Source organism: Aptenodytes forsteri, unplaced genomic scaffold, assembly GCF_000699145.1.
Source record: "Aptenodytes forsteri isolate BGI_AS27 unplaced genomic scaffold, ASM69914v1 Scaffold10, whole genome shotgun sequence".
Taxonomy (NCBI): Eukaryota; Metazoa; Chordata; class Aves; order Sphenisciformes; family Spheniscidae; genus Aptenodytes; species Aptenodytes forsteri.
The window spans coordinates 4,123,415-4,142,969 of NW_008794117.1; the positions used below are offsets into that span (position 1 = coordinate 4,123,415).

The 19,555-nt window shown below is 34.3% G+C and overlaps 1 protein-coding gene across 1 annotated transcript in view; it reads right to left on the minus strand.

Moving 5' to 3' along the window:
- The window catches only part of RYR2 (ryanodine receptor 2), a gene marked incomplete at its 5' end in the record, with an annotated part of 258,073 nt that overhangs the window by 36,897 nt on the left and 201,621 nt on the right, over nt 1-19,555 (minus strand). The window contains 7 exons of the mRNA XM_019471222.1: nt 2,994-3,075; nt 6,563-6,667; nt 8,086-8,214; nt 9,796-9,884; nt 10,869-10,949; nt 17,114-17,131; nt 18,705-18,778. Of these exons, the coding sequence (XP_019326767.1) occupies nt 2,994-3,075; nt 6,563-6,667; nt 8,086-8,214; nt 9,796-9,884; nt 10,869-10,949; nt 17,114-17,131; nt 18,705-18,778 (578 nt within the window). The remainder of the gene's footprint in view (nt 1-2,993; nt 3,076-6,562; nt 6,668-8,085; nt 8,215-9,795; nt 9,885-10,868; nt 10,950-17,113; nt 17,132-18,704; nt 18,779-19,555) is intronic.

Genomic DNA, 19,555 nt, shown 5'->3' on the forward strand with positions numbered 1-19,555 from the left:
CAACCTGGAGTCTATCTGAATAGATCTATTCAACTACTTAATTTCTTCCTCAGTGATACATTGTTGCACCATGCCACTGATAAGGCATATTTGAGCATTGCTGGACTTCAGTGATTAGTACAACAAACTCAAGGTACTTTATGGCAATTTGGATGTTGGATTGAAAACAGCACAAGTTGGAAATAATGAAGATTTCTAATTGATTTGTCTTGTAAGTTTTCATTATAAATCTCTGTACTTCAAAAGTTGCTTACAACCTGGATGATCTTTGTTTATTTAGATTGAAAATTTTACTTTCATTTTCTGCCTTACAGTTTTCTTCAGAAGTGTTACCAATATCACCTTGTTGCTTCCTAGTACAAGACTAGAGAAGGAAAAAGAAAAAAAAAAAAAATCACCCAAACCAAAAAACAGTGATTTAGTTTTGTTCCTATTTAAATCTTGTTTCAAATATTCTCCAAAAGTGCTCTGGAAACTCCCAATTTAAAACAAAAACCAAATACTTAGCCTAGGCAGGCCCCTCTTACAAACAAAAGCCATATGGCAACTCCTTATAAATCCATTTAGCCACCCTCTACACCTTTGAAAACTGGTATTTCAACAGAATCTGAAAAGCTTATTAATATATTCTTGCAATAAATATAAATGAACAAAAGAGCTCACGTCTATTCTGGTCTTTTCCAAGGCTCTGCTGGCCTCCTAAAGGAGCTCCCAAAAGCCAAGAGCTTAAGCTCCACACAAGAGAAAGACACCATCGCTATTTATCATACATTTGGAGTAGACTGTGTTTCTGTCATCCCACAGAACAGCATGAGTAACTCCACACACTACAATGGATCTCATTGTGCAAAGCTTCTTGGCTCTCTCTGTGGCAGGATGAGTATCATTGTTTTCTAGATGCAGTAAGTAAAAGATACTATGAAGCCACTCCAGGCACAGCTGAGGCTATAAACTTGTCATTACTGTAAAACAAATCTTGCCAGTAGCCACATCATAGTTCTCAATCAACACACAGTTACCACGTGTTTGACTCGCCGTCAGTAACTACTTAGATACTGCTTTCCATGTTGCTTACAGGAAGAAAGCACAATAGCCACCACCCGTGGCCTACCCAAACATTAACTGTTTTTTCAATTCTTAAAATTACAAAGATGTTCCAAAACCAGGACAGTATCTACAGGCACTTATAAATACACTTCAGTAGAAATTCAATGCATCACTCTTGAAAAACAGGTTTCACTGTGATGCCATTTGCTGGAAGAAGATTTCTATTTAGCCATAAAGAATGAGAAGCATACCTGTAGCACAAAGTCTACAAATCTAAGCGATCAGTCCACTTTCAGCCATAAAGTCCCAATGGCAGGGAGGAAAATCATTTGAGCAGGACTACTTTAATTTATGCAAAGAATACTTACATGGATACATTTGGAGCCAAAAAAATCTAAAAACCTCAGAGCTGTCAGAGTCGTATTCCTTAACGACAACTAAAACCTTTATAAGCCTATGACAATTTTCTCTGAGAATGTCAAATTATGTAAAAAATTTAGAATCACTACATTCAATTAAGATGTGTAATTCTTTTAAAAAAGGTAAGACGTTGAAAAATGCACTGCTTAAGATAGGATTCTTCTCACCTAATTTTAATCCCCTAAAGAGCTGTCTATGCCAGTCCCCTACACTATATCTATAGTTTATGAAATGAGTACTCACATCCAAAAGCTATTCACCCATTCTAAGGCCTGATTACTCTCTTTCTCTACTAAGAGTAGAAAAGGCTTAGATGCAGACGTATGTTGAACTAGGGTTCAATAATGATGAGCTAGGGTTCAATACAGGACACATCAATGAAGACGGGTCCTGCATAAAACGCTCATGCAAAATTGCAGAAAACACTGTGACAGAACTTTGGTATGAAAGACAGGAACTGATTAGTTCTTTCTGAATATCGGTGATACACTTCATTTGCAGCTTGATCTAATAGGCTTTGTACCTGCGGCCAGTAATCCAATTACAGGCCTGCTATTCATACCTACTACAATTTTGTAATTTATTCGCTCAACTCTATTGTATTCTATCACCTCTCTCTCTTATTTTTCCTCTTATTTCTCCTATTAACTGTTGTTATTAATGACTCAAACATATTAACAAGTCTGTTTATCTTTTACAAAAAAGTTAGTAACTTAAAAAGGAAAAAGTAAAACAAAAAGATACCTGAGACAGCTTCATCTGCATGTGGGCAAACACATGAAGAAAACCAACTACAGCATCCCATAGCCTGCTGTGTGCCAGACTTTGCTGATTCCCAGTACATGGCCCCTATTGTTCAGGCAACAAAAAAAGAAAAGAAAAGCAGAGTTTATTTGCAAGAAACTCAACAAAAACAGGAAGGAAGACATACAGGCAGTGCATAGCTCAGGGCTGTCCTTTAGAAACTGCTATGAAAAATTAAACATATATAGATTTATCTATTTAGTAACACCACTGACTGTAAGCAATGCCTATTCCTAATAACCATTCTGCCTCTGTTTTAGCCAAGTCCTAATTTACTAATTCAGAACCACAAAAAGTATATTTGCTTGCAACTTGAAACTGCAAATGCTAAAGGGGTACAGTCAAGCTGATTCTTCCCTACGTAGTTCTGTAAATCAGGAATAACTTTATAGAAGGTTAATGCAAAATTGGCATAAGAAATTAGGGAATCAGACTCCTGATTTTTTTTCCCCCAGCATATTCTAGCTGTGGTAGAACACAGTGCTAAAGAATATTCTTCCAAAAATTCCAACTTCTGAAAAGCAGGAATACAAAATCTTTTGAAGCCTCAAAGGATATCAACTAACTAGATAAATCTCCCATTCACTTTAAGACCTAACAACTCCTCACAATTGAGACATGAAAATTAAAAACCTAAAGGAAAATGGAGCATTATTTCTCACATGAAGAAAATCACAAAGGTAAAAACTTTGCTAGAACAACTAGAATTAAATTTTGACTACCTTCCAGCATAGACAGCAACATGACAACCATATCCTTCTGAAGATCCATTAATTCCTTCAGTAATTCAATTTGACTGGAATCCTAAATAATGAACACAATATATATAATAAGATATCTATTGACTTCTTTGACATTTATATGTATGCATGCATATTTCACCCTGTAAAAATGAGACTTAGAAATTAAGAAGCTAGTAGTGCCAAAGCTGGTAATACAGTGAAAATACATTTAATTGCTTGATTCCTTACAGTACATTTACAGGATCATTTACACGATCATCGGTTTAGAAGACAGTAATTTAATAAAGACAAAGTGAAAACTGAAGGTGATGAAAAACTTTAAAGCAATAACTGGGTATGTCAAGCTCACAGATGATGCCTCTGTAATGTTTCATGTCAGCTAAAATATTGTCGCTGTTGGTATAATCAAGTTCACAGCTATGAAGACTTGTAAAAACAACAATGGCAGCAGCACATAGAACTCGAAGTGTAACATGATTCAAAGTGAGTGATTCCATTATAGGCCACTGAACTTTTTTTGGGAGAAAGAAAAGTTGAAATAAAATTTCAAAATATTTATTAATAAAGTTCCATTAGTATATCCTTAAATAGACATGATATTGATTCTCTTAGCCATCTTTTATCTCATTCAGCTTATCAAGTTTACTATTTCACTTGCCAATGATTTCAACCTGGAGTCTATCTGAATAGATCTATTCAACTACTTAATTTCTTCCTCAGTGATACATTGTTGCACCATGCCACTGATAAGGCATATTTGAGCATTGCTGGACTTCAGTGATTAGTACAACAAACTCAAGGTACTTTATGGCAATTTGGATGTTGGATTGAAAACAGCACAAGTTGGAAATAATGAAGATTTCTAATTGATTTGTCTTGTAAGTTTTCATTATAAATCTCTGTACTTCAAAAGTTGCTTACAACCTGGATGATCTTTGTTTATTTAGATTGAAAATTTTACTTTCATTTTCTGCCTTACAGTTTTCTTCAGAAGTGTTACCAATATCACCTTGTTGCTTCCTAGTACAAGACTAGAGAAGGAAAAAGAAAAAAAAAAAAAATCACCCAAACCAAAAAACAGTGATTTAGTTTTGTTCCTATTTAAATCTTGTTTCAAATATTCTCCAAAAGTGCTCTGGAAACTCCCAATTTAAAACAAAAACCAAATACTTAGCCTAGGCAGGCCCCTCTTACAAACAAAAGCCATATGGCAACTCCTTATAAATCCATTTAGCCACCCTCTACACCTTTGAAAACTGGTATTTCAACAGAATCTGAAAAGCTTATTAATATATTCTTGCAATAAATATAAATGAACAAAAGAGCTCACGTCTATTCTGGTCTTTTCCAAGGCTCTGCTGGCCTCCTAAAGGAGCTCCCAAAAGCCAAGAGCTTAAGCTCCACACAAGAGAAAGACACCATCGCTATTTATCATACATTTGGAGTAGACTGTGTTTCTGTCATCCCACAGAACAGCATGAGTAACTCCACACACTACAATGGATCTCATTGTGCAAAGCTTCTTGGCTCTCTCTGTGGCAGGATGAGTATCATTGTTTTCTAGATGCAGTAAGTAAAAGATACTATGAAGCCACTCCAGGCACAGCTGAGGCTATAAACTTGTCATTACTGTAAAACAAATCTTGCCAGTAGCCACATCATAGTTCTCAATCAACACACAGTTACCACGTGTTTGACTCGCCGTCAGTAACTACTTAGATACTGCTTTCCATGTTGCTTACAGGAAGAAAGCACAATAGCCACCACCCGTGGCCTACCCAAACATTAACTGTTTTTTCAATTCTTAAAATTACAAAGATGTTCCAAAACCAGGACAGTATCTACAGGCACTTATAAATACACTTCAGTAGAAATTCAATGCATCACTCTTGAAAAACAGGTTTCACTGTGATGCCATTTGCTGGAAGAAGATTTCTATTTAGCCATAAAGAATGAGAAGCATACCTGTAGCACAAAGTCTACAAATCTAAGCGATCAGTCCACTTTCAGCCATAAAGTCCCAATGGCAGGGAGGAAAATCATTTGAGCAGGACTACTTTAATTTATGCAAAGAATACTTACATGGATACATTTGGAGCCAAAAAAATCTAAAAACCTCAGAGCTGTCAGAGTCGTATTCCTTAACGACAACTAAAACCTTTATAAGCCTATGACAATTTTCTCTGAGAATGTCAAATTATGTAAAAAATTTAGAATCACTACATTCAATTAAGATGTGTAATTCTTTTAAAAAAGGTAAGACGTTGAAAAATGCACTGCTTAAGATAGGATTCTTCTCACCTAATTTTAATCCCCTAAAGAGCTGTCTATGCCAGTCCCCTACACTATATCTATAGTTTATGAAATGAGTACTCACATCCAAAAGCTATTCACCCATTCTAAGGCCTGATTACTCTCTTTCTCTACTAAGAGTAGAAAAGGCTTAGATGCAGACGTATGTTGAACTAGGGTTCAATAATGATGAGCTAGGGTTCAATACAGGACACATCAATGAAGACGGGTCCTGCATAAAACGCTCATGCAAAATTGCAGAAAACACTGTGACAGAACTTTGGTATGAAAGACAGGAACTGATTAGTTCTTTCTGAATATCGGTGATACACTTCATTTGCAGCTTGATCTAATAGGCTTTGTACCTGCGGCCAGTAATCCAATTACAGGCCTGCTATTCATACCTACTACAATTTTGTAATTTATTCGCTCAACTCTATTGTATTCTATCACCTCTCTCTCTTATTTTTCCTCTTATTTCTCCTATTAACTGTTGTTATTAATGACTCAAACATATTAACAAGTCTGTTTATCTTTTACAAAAAAGTTAGCCTATGACTTTTCTCTGAGAATGTCAAATTATGTAAAAAATTTAGAATCACTACATTCAATTAAGATGTGTAATTCTTTTAAGGTAAGACGTTGAAAAATGCACTGCTTAAGAAGGGATTCTTCTCACCTAATTTTAATCCCCTAAAGAGCTGTCTATGCCAGTCCCCTACACTATATCTATAGTTTATGAAATGAGTACTCACATCCAAAAGCTATTCACCCATTCTAAGGCCTGATTACTCTCTTTCTCTACTAAGAGTAGAAAAGGCTTAGATGCAGACGTATGTTGAACTAGGGTTCAATAATGATGAGCTAGGGTTCAATACAGGACACATCAATGAAGACGGGTCCTGCATAAAACGCTCATGCAAAATTGCAGAAAACACTGTGACAGAACTTTGGTATGAAAGACAGGAACTGATTAGTTCTTTCTGAATATCGGTGATACACTTCATTTGCAGCTTGATCTAATAGGCTTTGTACCTGCGGCCAGTAATCCAATTACAGGCCTGCTATTCATACCTACTACAATTTTGTAATTTATTCGCTCAACTCTATTGTATTCTATCACCTCTCTCTCTTATTTTTCCTCTTATTTCTCCTATTAACTGTTGTTATTAATGACTCAAACATATTAACAAGTCTGTTTATCTTTTACAAAAAAGTTAGTAACTTAAAAAGGAAAAAGTAAAACAAAAAGATACCTGAGACAGCTTCATCTGCATGTGGGCAAACACATGAAGAAAACCAACTACAGCATCCCATAGCCTGCTGTGTGCCAGACTTTGCTGATTCCCAGTACATGGCCCCTATTGTTCAGGCAACAAAAAAAGAAAAGAAAAGCAGAGTTTATTTGCAAGAAACTCAACAAAAACAGGAAGGAAGACATACAGGCAGTGCATAGCTCAGGGCTGTCCTTTAGAAACTGCTATGAAAAATTAAACATATATAGATTTATCTATTTAGTAACACCACTGACTGTAAGCAATGCCTATTCCTAATAACCATTCTGCCTCTGTTTTAGCCAAGTCCTAATTTACTAATTCAGAACCACAAAAAGTATATTTGCTTGCAACTTGAAACTGCAAATGCTAAAGGGGTACAGTCAAGCTGATTCTTCCCTACGTAGTTCTGTAAATCAGGAATAACTTTATAGAAGGTTAATGCAAAATTGGCATAAGAAATTAGGGAATCAGACTCCTGATTTTTTTTCCCCCAGCATATTCTAGCTGTGGTAGAACACAGTGCTAAAGAATATTCTTCCAAAAATTCCAACTTCTGAAAAGCAGGAATACAAAATCTTTTGAAGCCTCAAAGGATAACAAATAAAATCTTTACCAGCTAACAATGCTATTTGTGATTTGCCAAATAGGTATACATTAAATACATGTACGCACATGTACGTAAGCTGCTTCTACTCATATTTATTCAGTCCTATTCTATCACATTTCATCCTCATGAACTATAAGATACTATTTTTGTAATAATGATTTTCATTTGAATGAAAACAATATAATAGACACCTGATAGTCTAATGAGATTCTCTCTAACCTGCTTATTATATACAGAAACAAACTGTAATATTGTTGACTGATTTACATGAGGAATTAAAGAAGAACTAAATTACACTGAATTCCTAACATATCATGGAAGAACTGCTATATTGTTATTTTGACAGAATTGATCCCAATTTCATTTATTGCAGAGTCCACTTCAAGTACATCTCTACAATTCTCAAATGTAATGTGTGACTTCAGTATTTCAAACACAGCACTGATGCCTTAAAACAGCCTTATTCCTGTCAGAAGATACAATCTAATGTTCTATTGACTAAAGAGCAACTATGTTTTGCATTGACCTTAGTTTCTCAATGGATTAAAAGTGAAGACTTGAAAGTGGCTAACATGGCTGCAGTCTAGGCCAAATTAAAAAAAAAACAAAAAAACCACTCTACTATCTTGCATACAACCGAAGATGATTATTCACTAATAACTGTGAATTCGACTAAATTGCTAAGATTCCAAAGGAGTAGTGATAGCTATATATTTTTTTTCAAACCTTCACTTCCTACTTAAATAAATGCACTAAAATAATGTTGAAGAAAAAATGCATAAATGCATCTATATTATATTTCTATCTATATTATATCTAGCTACATTACGTCTTCATGCTGAAACTATGATTAATTTTCTTTTAAATCCATAAAATTCCAATGAAACTAATTTACCTGGATATACTCCGTAAGAGTATTGAAAACTTGTTTAGCAACCTGGATGGCTTTGGAAAAATTTCGTTGTCCTTGCTCATCAATGACATCCTTTCCAGAATAATACCAATAGAAATCACTAATGGATTCCTAAAAAACAGTTGTGAGAAGAGCAAAGAGATCATATAATCAAACTGCCTCTAACTGGTTATTCATTAAGATACGAAAAATAACATTAGATAGCATTCTAGTTCTGAAAAGTATTTAGTTTATAAAGGTTTTAAATGACCCCCCCACCGATTCTCAAGTACCACTTCAAGAACTGTAGTTTCATCTCAAGGGAATCAATAGGAAAACAAATAAACTGAAACAAAGAATTAAAAAGCCCCACAGTAAACCTCAAAACAGAATAAAATAAAATAAAAATTAGATCTGTTGATATCTGCTTTTAGAAATACAACCACCTGCATTCTGAAAAGGAGTACTTAGTAGTATTACCATGCTGCATGCTGTTCATTAAACAATCTCTCTTTATACTGCGTGCTTGACAGCTAGTCAATAGTGGGAACAAACGTTGCTTTGTGTGCATGATTCCTCTTTCTGTCTTCCCCAAAGGTGAGCTTATTAAAGTTTCAACAAAGTAAGCAATGGAATGAAAATCATTGTATTGTCCCTACAACTTCTACAGAATGCATAAGGATAAAAAGCAACGTTGATAACAGCAGCAACTTAAAACCCACCAATTTTCAAAGCCTGGAATTCTCAGACCCGATAAATAAATGGCTAAAGGGAAAACTTAACTAGATAAATTTAAAAAAACACAACAAAATATATTATCATGCACAGTGATTTTCAGAAAGATAAGAATAATAGGTAAAAATTATTAACAGTTATCAGAAAATATGTTTTCATGCCTTTCACATGCTCTAATCTGGAAACAAATTAGATTTTCATTACTTTCTACTGGTTTGTGACAATGTAATGTTTTCATATTTAAAGATTAGAGAGATAATTCAAATTAGAGGGCTGAAGGGTTTTTAATCTAGCCTTCTGCTTTTGGGGGTTTTTTTTGCTTTTTTTTTTCCTCCTTAGAAAATGATGTGCTGTTCTTACGCTTCACACCATACCATCCCATGACTATCCATACAGTAGCCCAGTGTTCAGACTAAATCAGAACACGGATGAAAAAGCAGCTGGCTGAAGCTTAACTTGAACAATGCGTCACAGGGTAGTCTGAGTCAACAACTGGCTAACAGTATTCACTGATACACTTAGCGTGTATCTACCTTCTGCCTGCTCTCCTTGGTTAACAGACTCCATTGCATTCTTGCATCTAATGGCTGAAATCAGTCTTTCACACTTTTGTCACCTTCGACTCTCACAGTACAAAATAACAACTCCTAAAGAACTGTAACCAGTAGAGAATTACAGCCTCTCTCATCAACATGGGCTACAGAGACCAGGACAAATGTCATGACAAATAAATGTGCTCCTCTAATAAAACTGAACATTTTGTGATAAGGATGAAGTTTCATTTTGCTGTAAATGGAACTTTTGTGGCAGCAAGCCATGTATTGCTGAAGGAAATTCCAGAGAAATTAAGAAATTCAGAAACTTTATAAACTTCTGCCTTATGATCAAAATAAATGTAATAAATTTTAAAAATGGTAAATATTGTATAGAAGCAAGTTATTATTGTCATCTACTTAATTAGTATATAAGTTAACCTACCTGAACTCTTAATAAGTAATCCACAGTGGAAATTATAATATTAACAGTTGTGTTGTTACCAGTCTGAGTTCTCAGGTAATTCTGAAAATCTAAAAATTCAAATAAAAGTTTAAATTAAACTTATTAAAATGTTAAAGACTTACAAAACTACTCCTGCAAATTAATTCTGATTTAACATGTCTAGGAAAGTATAGCTGAAAGGAATGTATTTTTTTTTTTTTTTAATCTTTTTTTTTTTTTGGCAACAAACCATTTTAAGAGTTTCAGCTTTTAATTGCAGAGATCACAAACCAGTGAACTTCTGAATCCAGAAACTTGATTATCTGTTTCATCTGTAGAACTTTAACTTGGTCTTATTTTCATCTCATTTATGACTAATTTTACATCTCTAGAACTCCATCAATATCAACATAATTACACCTAGTATATATTTTGTTAAGCAAAAGCAGAATTAAATCACATAATTATACAATTCATAATTACAAAGTCATAAATATGTCCAACGGCTAAAAAAAATTCTCTTTTTTTTCTTTTTCTTCCCTAATGATGACAGAGAACACAGGGAAATGTACTTAATAATAAAAATATGCTTAATAGCACGTATTTGTTTAATTTGTTTTTGTATTTTTAAAATAGATGCTACTTCTTCAAGAAAGGTATTGTGCATGTTGTTGTAATTTCACATACAATTCTAACTGACATTAGTGCCAAATAACGCACACCAGAACATTGCCAAAGAACAATAAATATACCTTCCTGTTATATTTTTCCTCTGAATCTTTGCTGACTAGAAGTTATAAACCATGTACATTTTCCTATAAAAATTTACCTTTCCTAGTAGGTCAAGATACAAAACTCATCATTTTGGAAACCGTTATCTTTTCTGCAAAGTTAAAGCTGATTAAAAAACCTGGCAATTTAATTCACATAAATATTTTCCTTTCATGTACAGTCTAGCAGCTACTCCAGCTTTCATAATATTTTATGAAGGCTGCCAAACTTTCAGCAATGAAGAGCTTTTATCTTTAGTTACCATCACCTTGGCTTAGCTGACTGGCAGCCTGCCCACAAACCTGAATTATGTCCTTCACAAAGCAGTTGAAGGAAGCGGAAGAGGTCACAGGTGAACTCATCATCCTGCATCACCTTTTCTCCTGTAGAAAGGCCAGATGGAAGCAGATTATCACAGGCTGCCAAGTAACACCCCACAGCCCCTGAAGAAAATCTCCATATTTAATTTTAAGAAAGAGAGAAGGGGAGAGAAAATTTATAACCACCAATCTATCTGAAGCACGTATGACTTGTGCTTGGCAGATAGTTATTTTGTTTAAAAAAAATTAAATTATGAAACTTAACTTTTGATTTATAAATATGGCAGCATGAGCTTGGCAACATTTTACAATTAATGCATGATTTACATTCTTGTTTGACCTTGCCGGGCATGAATGCTGCATTACACACAAAGGTTAGGATTGGATTAATTTGGTTCCCATTCATCACAAAAAAAGGTACTTAAAAATACAGAAAGAGATTTAATCAAACAGTAATGAAAATCATTCCCCAAATAAACTATTAGATTTTAAAATACTCTAAAATAACCCATGAAATTTATAGCTGTGTGCATTCTCAAGAATCATTTCGGCTGAAATATTTGAGGAGTTAGTACCTGTCTGCTGCTGACACAAAATGGATGTTAGGCATTTGTCTCCCTTGACAAAATAAAGTCATAAACTTACGATGAACTAGAACAAATGCCAATGTGCTCTGCTTTACTGAATTAGGCCCTTCAGTTCATTTTTTGGTAAATAGCCAGTATCCAAATGTATAAAGCTTCAGTTCATTTCCTTGCTTCTTCACAGGAAACAGTATACTAAAAAGCCCTCAACTAACTCACCATTATTTCATTTACATCAATACATACAGTTAACTTTGTACACTGACACGTGAAGAGGAGAAACAACCATTCACCCAGGAAAACAATCACGACGGAGGAAAATGTAGAACAGCTAATTAATTGACACAGGAGGACAACAACATAGGTGTTCAAAACAATAAAGGACACCTATTGAAAATAAGGAAATTCCCATTTAGGACCTTGGAAAAGTATTTGGAATGTGTATGGCAACAAAAATGGAAGCCAGAAAAACTTCTACTTTTTAGAATATACACCATTTGAATATGTGGCCAAGTGCTATTTGTGGACAACAAAAGGAAAGGAGATAAAAATGTAAGCAAACTGCAAAAGAATTTGGAATTTTTTTTTTAATGGGGACATATTTTAGGCTTTTATCTGACCTTCAAAATCCCATGTCTACAAAGACAATATTTTAGTGTATGAACAGAAGAAAACCAGAATAGTGAGTAAATGAATTAAATTTTTTTAAAAAAAAGCTCTATAGGTTATAGACAATAATAATTACATTAACAATTACTGACATACTGTTATATCGGTGGATAACTCTATAATGTCTACATTTATAAATTATTATATTATTATAATTACATTATTACAGTGAATTGTAAACAGTATTTAGTACAACTTGGGATATATCTAAACACAAACATGATCAGAAGTTTAACTTTACATAAAGTCATGAACAATTACAAGTTCAAGCTAATGGACTTATCAATTCACAGCCTGTGAATTTTCAAGTGAGAAGCTTCAGTACAACAGTAGGATTAGGAAGCAAAAGCATTTTGAAAACTAATACAAATATTTTAAAAGTACGGAATTTCACTCTTTCCTGTTGCCATCAAGACATAATGTTTGGTATTAAGAGCATATATCACCAAAGTATATGCCAACACAGTTTCTTGCAAAATAGGGAAAGATAAAATGTACATCCTCCTAATTCCAGATGTGTACTTATGGTAGTGGCAAACAATACGCAATTCTTTCTCCAAGAATGAGCCAAATACTATAAATGACATTCCACGACATTTTTCTCCATCCCAGATATAAATACTAGATATATAGTTTTTCAGTCACAGAAGACTGAAAACCCTTTCAGCTAATTAAACAATGAAAAATAAATGACTGTTTCTGTCAGTGCTGATTAGCACATACATACAATATATGCCCGAGAAGGCAAGAAGCAAAATCAAGAGGTGCCTGTGCACTTAGAAGGATATTATTCAACATTATATGCTGGTTCAGCCCTGCAAGATAGTTTCATATGCTGCTGGCCAAAAGCCTGAGTATAGAATATCCTGCAGGACTAGTCACTTTCTTTTTTTTAATTTAACTGAACTCCTGTCATGCTTAAAGTTACACTTGGAGTCACATGCTTTGTTGATCTAGATGAATATTTATATTTTGAAAAATAAGCATTACAGAAAGCCAAATATTTGGTGAAGCCTGTACCTTCACACATGCAATGCGTGTAGCTTGACTGCTGAGATGGCAATGATTTTAAAAAATAACTCACAAGGAAAATCGCTGATGCATTACAGCTGGAAAAATCAAGCCCATAAAAGGCTCAACCATGTATTTCTTGCATATCAAGATGTCACTGAATCGAAGCCATTTGTATGAATAAGACTACAGAATAAGTTACAGTTTAATATTTTTCCACCTCTATTTTTCTTGCCCTGTTATCAAGTAAGATTTTTCAGAACAAGAAGGAAAACAAGTCTCAAGCTAAAATGATTATACAGATTAATTTATGAAGTAATCTTCTGGCTTTTAGTACACCCACTGGAATTTAGGAATTTTTATAAAATAAATTCCGATTTTAATTTGAGAAGGGTTTGGAAGGGTCTTTTAACTAGCTCCACTGTAAAGAAATCACAAAATGAATAAAAGTTATTGCAAAATTCTGCAAAATCAGAAGGTGTTTAGGTACATCATTTCACATAAGCTGAAAGCTCCGTTCCTTTTGGAAATATGTTTACATATTTCAAAATGAAGAAAAAAAACCTTGTTTCAAACAGCTTGGCCACACTAAGATTTAAAATAATCCTGGTTTTCAATTTCTACAGCTGATCAAAATCTGACTAAAACCGATGTTGGCATTGACAGGAATTTTAATTTTCAGATGTTACTTACTGACTGCAAAAGGTCACTGGCAACTACAGAACTGAAGTGCAGATCCATTTCTATAAAATCTGAGAACAACCTTTGCTGCTGTGCACACAAACTCATGCCAATACATACAAAGATTTGCACAGATAATGTACTTACAAATATACACACTGCACATAGTATGACTTAGGTTTGTCAGGAAACCATGTTCTTTAATTTCTGTTGATATGATGTACATTCTGGCATATATTTGCTTAGATGTTAAAATGCTGCCATTGCTCATGCTGTATGTAAATGATATGGCTACACACATGAAGGCTTTAAGCCTGTGAAAATAAGATTGAATGAAAAATAAAATACGTGGTTTTTTTTCCTTGAAAGTACATGTGTCCAAGTTTAATAATTCTCTCTCTCTTTTTTTTTTTTTAATCCTCAATGGAAAAGCTCTGACTTCTATTACTACTCAGAAACATTGGTCTGATGCTACATATTACAGAAATATACAAATACTTTCAGCTTTCAAAAAGGAACAGGGTTCCTTCTTGATGGCTGTTAAGCAAGAGCAAAGCTCTCCCATGATAAACCAAGTGAATTTATTCTTATCACAAGACCCGGGCAATGTTGGGTTGGATTGTGAGTGCTGCATGCCTTTGACTTCTCAATAATCTGATTCAAATAAGAAAAGCTCTTGTTTTCTCACCGAGTGACACATAACAATTTCTCTGAACTGAAGCTACTTAAGTTCCTTTTTAAATGCAAACACTGATTCAAATACAGTGATATAAAGGTGGAAAACACCCCTCCAATGTAGGCTACAGTGGATCGCGCAGAAATTAAACATCCACTTTAAGTGTGACTAGGTTAGTGAAGGACAAAACATATTTATTGATGTTATTATTGGCTGAAAATAGCCCTGATGTGTACCCTCATTATAGCTATTTATTATACGGCATGTGTACCACTCTCAGTCAGTTTAATAGAAAGTCCTTTAGGACCTACTATCCGATCAAATTTCATTCTAAAATTGTATTTTATTAAAATAAGCCTTCTGAGAACTTATGGAGAAACAAAATAATGCCATGATACGATATTAAAAGATTAAAAATAAAAATAGAGCTTTCCTGACAAAAAGGAAAAAAAAGGTAAAATAATCTAAGTGTAAACTTAACATCTTAAATTTTTTACTTCATATGAGAAGTAAAACAAGTCTCTCCAAAGGAGAAAAAACATTGCACTTTCAAGACTTTTGTGACTCACAGTGAAATAGCATAGAGTATGAGTGTTAAATGAAAAATGAAAAAATGAAAAAATAATAAGCATTTCTACGTCTCCGGTTTTGAACCCCCCTTTTTTGAAAAGGAAACAGAACAATCAAAACAAAATACATACAGAAGAAACAACATTGAGTACATCACAAAAACAAGTAAGAAACACATTTGCTGAAGAACCATCAATGTTGTTACCAGTGGGGGTTCCAGGGTTTGGAAAGGGAAGGTAGTACCAGTCAGAGGAATGTCAGGACAAGGAGCTTACGATGCAGACAGTACAAAGAAACAGTTGGAATAGAGCAATAAATCTCACATCCATGTTGACTCAGTACAGGGCTTTCTACCTATTGCCAAGGTTGACATGGGACCAGAAACAAGCACTGCCCTTGAGGAAAAGTTGACTCTATTCCCATAAGTGTCAACAGCAGTTTTTCTTTGACTTTGGCAAGAATAGTTTCAGGCTTATAGGTTGTAAACTCAATGACAATTACTCATTAATATGCTTCTGCATCAGATTCAGATGACATGAGGAACAGGCTACAGTGCATATTTTACATCCCATCATTCCCCTGGGAATCAATAAAATGATCTTTAATTGAGGAGTAATTAATTACTCATAGCGTAAGTATCTCCCTTGAAAAAAGGAATGGGAGAAAACATTTCCACATCTTTGGTACTTCCTTTGTAGTATTTACAGATGGTTATTCATAGGACTGCAAACAGACATATGGATCTCAGGTATCCCATAAAATCTAGGTTACTTCGAAACCGTTCACAACAGGGGTTTCCCCACAGACACACTGGCTGGGCTTTCATAATGCTATCAGGTATTAATACCAGTACCTGTACAGCTCTTATGTAAACTACTTTCCAATGAATTGAAAAAATCACTATTATTTGAAGGTAGCGTAATATCAAGAATAACGTAACCCTGAAAAGGAAAAGTACAGTCTTTTTTGGTTTGACTTTGCTTTGTTCTGTTTTTTTGAATTTTCAATCGCTGGATATTAATACATAAAAAAGGTGCTGTTAGCAAACATTATCCCTTTGTGCCAAGAAATCTTTGACATAGTGTGATTACTGTATCTTGACATTGCTACTGCTCAGTAACAAAGAAAATGAAAACACATGATCTTAAGTGTAGAATTTTGTTAATCTGCCAAATAAAAAATTTCCACTGAGAAAACAAATAAAAATCCAGATCATCCCCCTTCCCAACATTTGGCTAATGAAAAGACATCTGCTGTGTTTGAGCTTATTGTTTCTGCTGAATGGTATACACATTTTGTACTTTAAATTCTCATTTCTCATGGCAACAGGAACATCTCACGGCAACTGCTCCTACAAAACTCTTCCTTTACTTGAAGTAAGGAACCTTTGAGGTATAGGAACCTTAACACATCAAGTAGCTTTCACAGCAAGGAAGGACCACCTGTAAACATATTGATTCTTGTAAATTAGCAATGCACCATCTCTTTCTTGTATCAACTCCTGAACGCATTAGATAAACCTAGCCAGTGGCAAGTCCTCTCCTTACTAACCACCCTCAAATCCTCACTGGATCCACCACTGATTTCCTGTGCTTGCACAAATCAATGCAGCGATAAAGCCACATTCAATACACAACATAAATACTACAGGAGGACTATAGCACAAGGCTTTGTGTATGTACAGGTACACTTTTTTTTATTTTGTAACGTTCATCCATCGCAAATACTGGGCTCACTAAAATGAAAAGAAATAAAAAAGAACAGAAAAAAAAAGTTTAAAAAAAGCTTGCTGCTCTTACATCTAGTGTGCCAGTTACTGTGCAAATCCTGAGAAAAGGAGGAAGAACAAAGTGGGGAGAGTTGACATAAAAACCAAGAATTTTGGAACACACAATTGTAATAATAATAGAAAAGAACCCACTAGTTTAACAGTCTTACAGGAACAAGAAATCTAATGGTGTTCAGGACCTGTACAGTGCTGACACAAAGCTAAGAGCAGGAAAAATACATAATAGGCAGTTGTTTTTAATAATTACCACGCTCATGAGTGATGACTGAGGAAGGGAGGACAGGACAATTAGTTTAAAGAAAAAGAAACAGGGGAAAAAAGAAAAAGAAGTTGAGAAACTGTTTTTAGCAAATACAAAATATAGTTAGTATTGGTTTTGGCAAAATTAGGTCTGTACTAAAAGAGAAAGATCAAATAAACAGAAAATTTAAAAAATCCCTCAAATGAGGACACACAAAAATACTCTAACATAAGTAGAGTCAATTATGCAGCGTTTAAAGATTTATTTGTATTTGCATGCAAAATCAGTCCTTTCTAGAAATAGAGGCAGCGGTCAAAAGAAAAATGAGCCAATATCTTGACAGTCCAGTTCAAAATCCAACATTATAAATAATAAATTTAATTATTTAGTAGTAGAAATGTTGTCCAAAAGAGCAAAACATTGTGCAGAATAATCTTCAGTAAAACATGAAAGTAACGGCCAAATCCTTATATGCCAGATAGCTGCATCAGTGCTCAATCCACAAACTTGTGACCAAATTTTATCCACATGGGTTCAGTTTTATTTTGTTTACTTATATAAGTCTAACAGGATTTGATCTACAGTTTAAACTATGGGAGCACTTTCGGAGAAGCAGTATTTATAATCGGTCTTGAAGTCATTCAGTAAAATTTAATAGTTCATGATTTTGATTTGAGACAAACAGTTGAATATTCAAGAAATATGCCACATAAAAGAGCTACAGGCATAATAGCCAATGAGATATGCAGTGTTGCAGGTATGAATTATGAACCCCCAAATGCAATAATGATTATACAGTCAAGCTTTTTTACCTTGTTTTTAAGATAAAAACATGTTAAAAGATTAGGTCACTGTAGGATTTAAACATAAAAATGCACAATAAAAAATACTGAAGATAAGGGGACAAAATGTGCTTTGGTAGCTCTATTAAGTCACATAAGAATGAACCTAATGTTTCCAGACAATCACAGTAAGGGAGTAGAAGAACTTACTGTCAGACAGAAGAAAGAAATTGACAGTGAACTGACAACACAGAGGCTAGAAAGCCAAATCGGTTCAAAGTCAAAAGTAAAGCAAAAATTTTGTAGTATTTCCCCAAAGACAAAGAGAAAATAATTATTTCAAAGAAAAAGCTTCCCCAGCAGACTTTTTTCCAAACAGCAGATACAGTTCCCTCGACCTCTAATATTTAACTTATGGCTTAACTAAATTGTCTTTTTCATTCCAGTCAAGACAGTTTAAGAAATCAGGTGGGAACTCTTAATTTCATTTTATGCTGAAACTGGTTAGGGACTTCTGAAATGTTTTACATGCACAAAGACTGCTGCTTTTAACTAGAATCTGTTTTCAATTTTACATGTAAAGTCTTCACTTCTTAAGAGTCCTCTAGGACCATTCTGAAACTCAACACATGCTAGTGATTTACTATTGACAAGCATGGGCTTAGGTAGGCCAATTAAATATAAACCACTCTTGGGAATTATATTTTAGCTTCAGCCTCTAGATATATATTTACAAGGTTCTTTCAAATTCAGCTTGCTTCTGCAAAATGTAAAAGAGAGAAGTTCACAGATCATTTCTGTTAAATCGATAGTACCTGATCCTTCTTCAGTCACCATGCCAAGGCCTTCTGCTTTGTTCTGACGTTCAAATGCATTTAGGTCAAGAACACTGCAATGAGAAAAATTACATTTGTCCTGTGATTAATTAAATATATATAATATTTCATGAAAGACAGAGAAGGATTTGTGATTTCATTTAAGTATATAATCATACTAGTGTCAAGAAGATACATTTCAGTGGCTTAATATATGCATCTGTTACAAGATTACGAAACTCAGCTCTATAGACTTAACCTGCTTTTGCCCTGCAAATGACAATAGAATTTAGCTCTTCATGATTGACCGAAAAAACGGGAATGTATGTATTTATGATATACAAACTAATTTTAGGGGTTACAAAGAAGTCATATTATTAACTAATTTTATGTTATAGCCCAGTTCATCCCAAGCAGCAAGGCCCATTAAGAAACTATGTCATTATTAGTTCCACTCAGTGTTCCTCTCCCTTCACATTCTGAAAAACTGAAGTTGCCAAAGGGGAATATGTATTCAACTAACCAGACTTAAGGAACATATACTTTTACATATTTCCATTTGTGAATCTGCAAAGTTCTGCCTTTCATGGCTTAGCATGTCAGCTAGCCATGGATAACTTCTGTTCATAAGCAAGAATTTTTATGAAAGTCAGATGAATGTAGATGAACTACAGCAGTAGTTCTGCTGGCAATAAACCTCACTGATTTCAAAATGAAACTTGGCCAAAGACAGTGTTAAGAAAAAAGGATATAACATGGCACCCTTGACATAACAGAAGACTGAAGCACTTGATCCAGGAAGCCCCTTTTGGTCCTATGTTTTATGTTCATTAATACTTTAATTATTAATA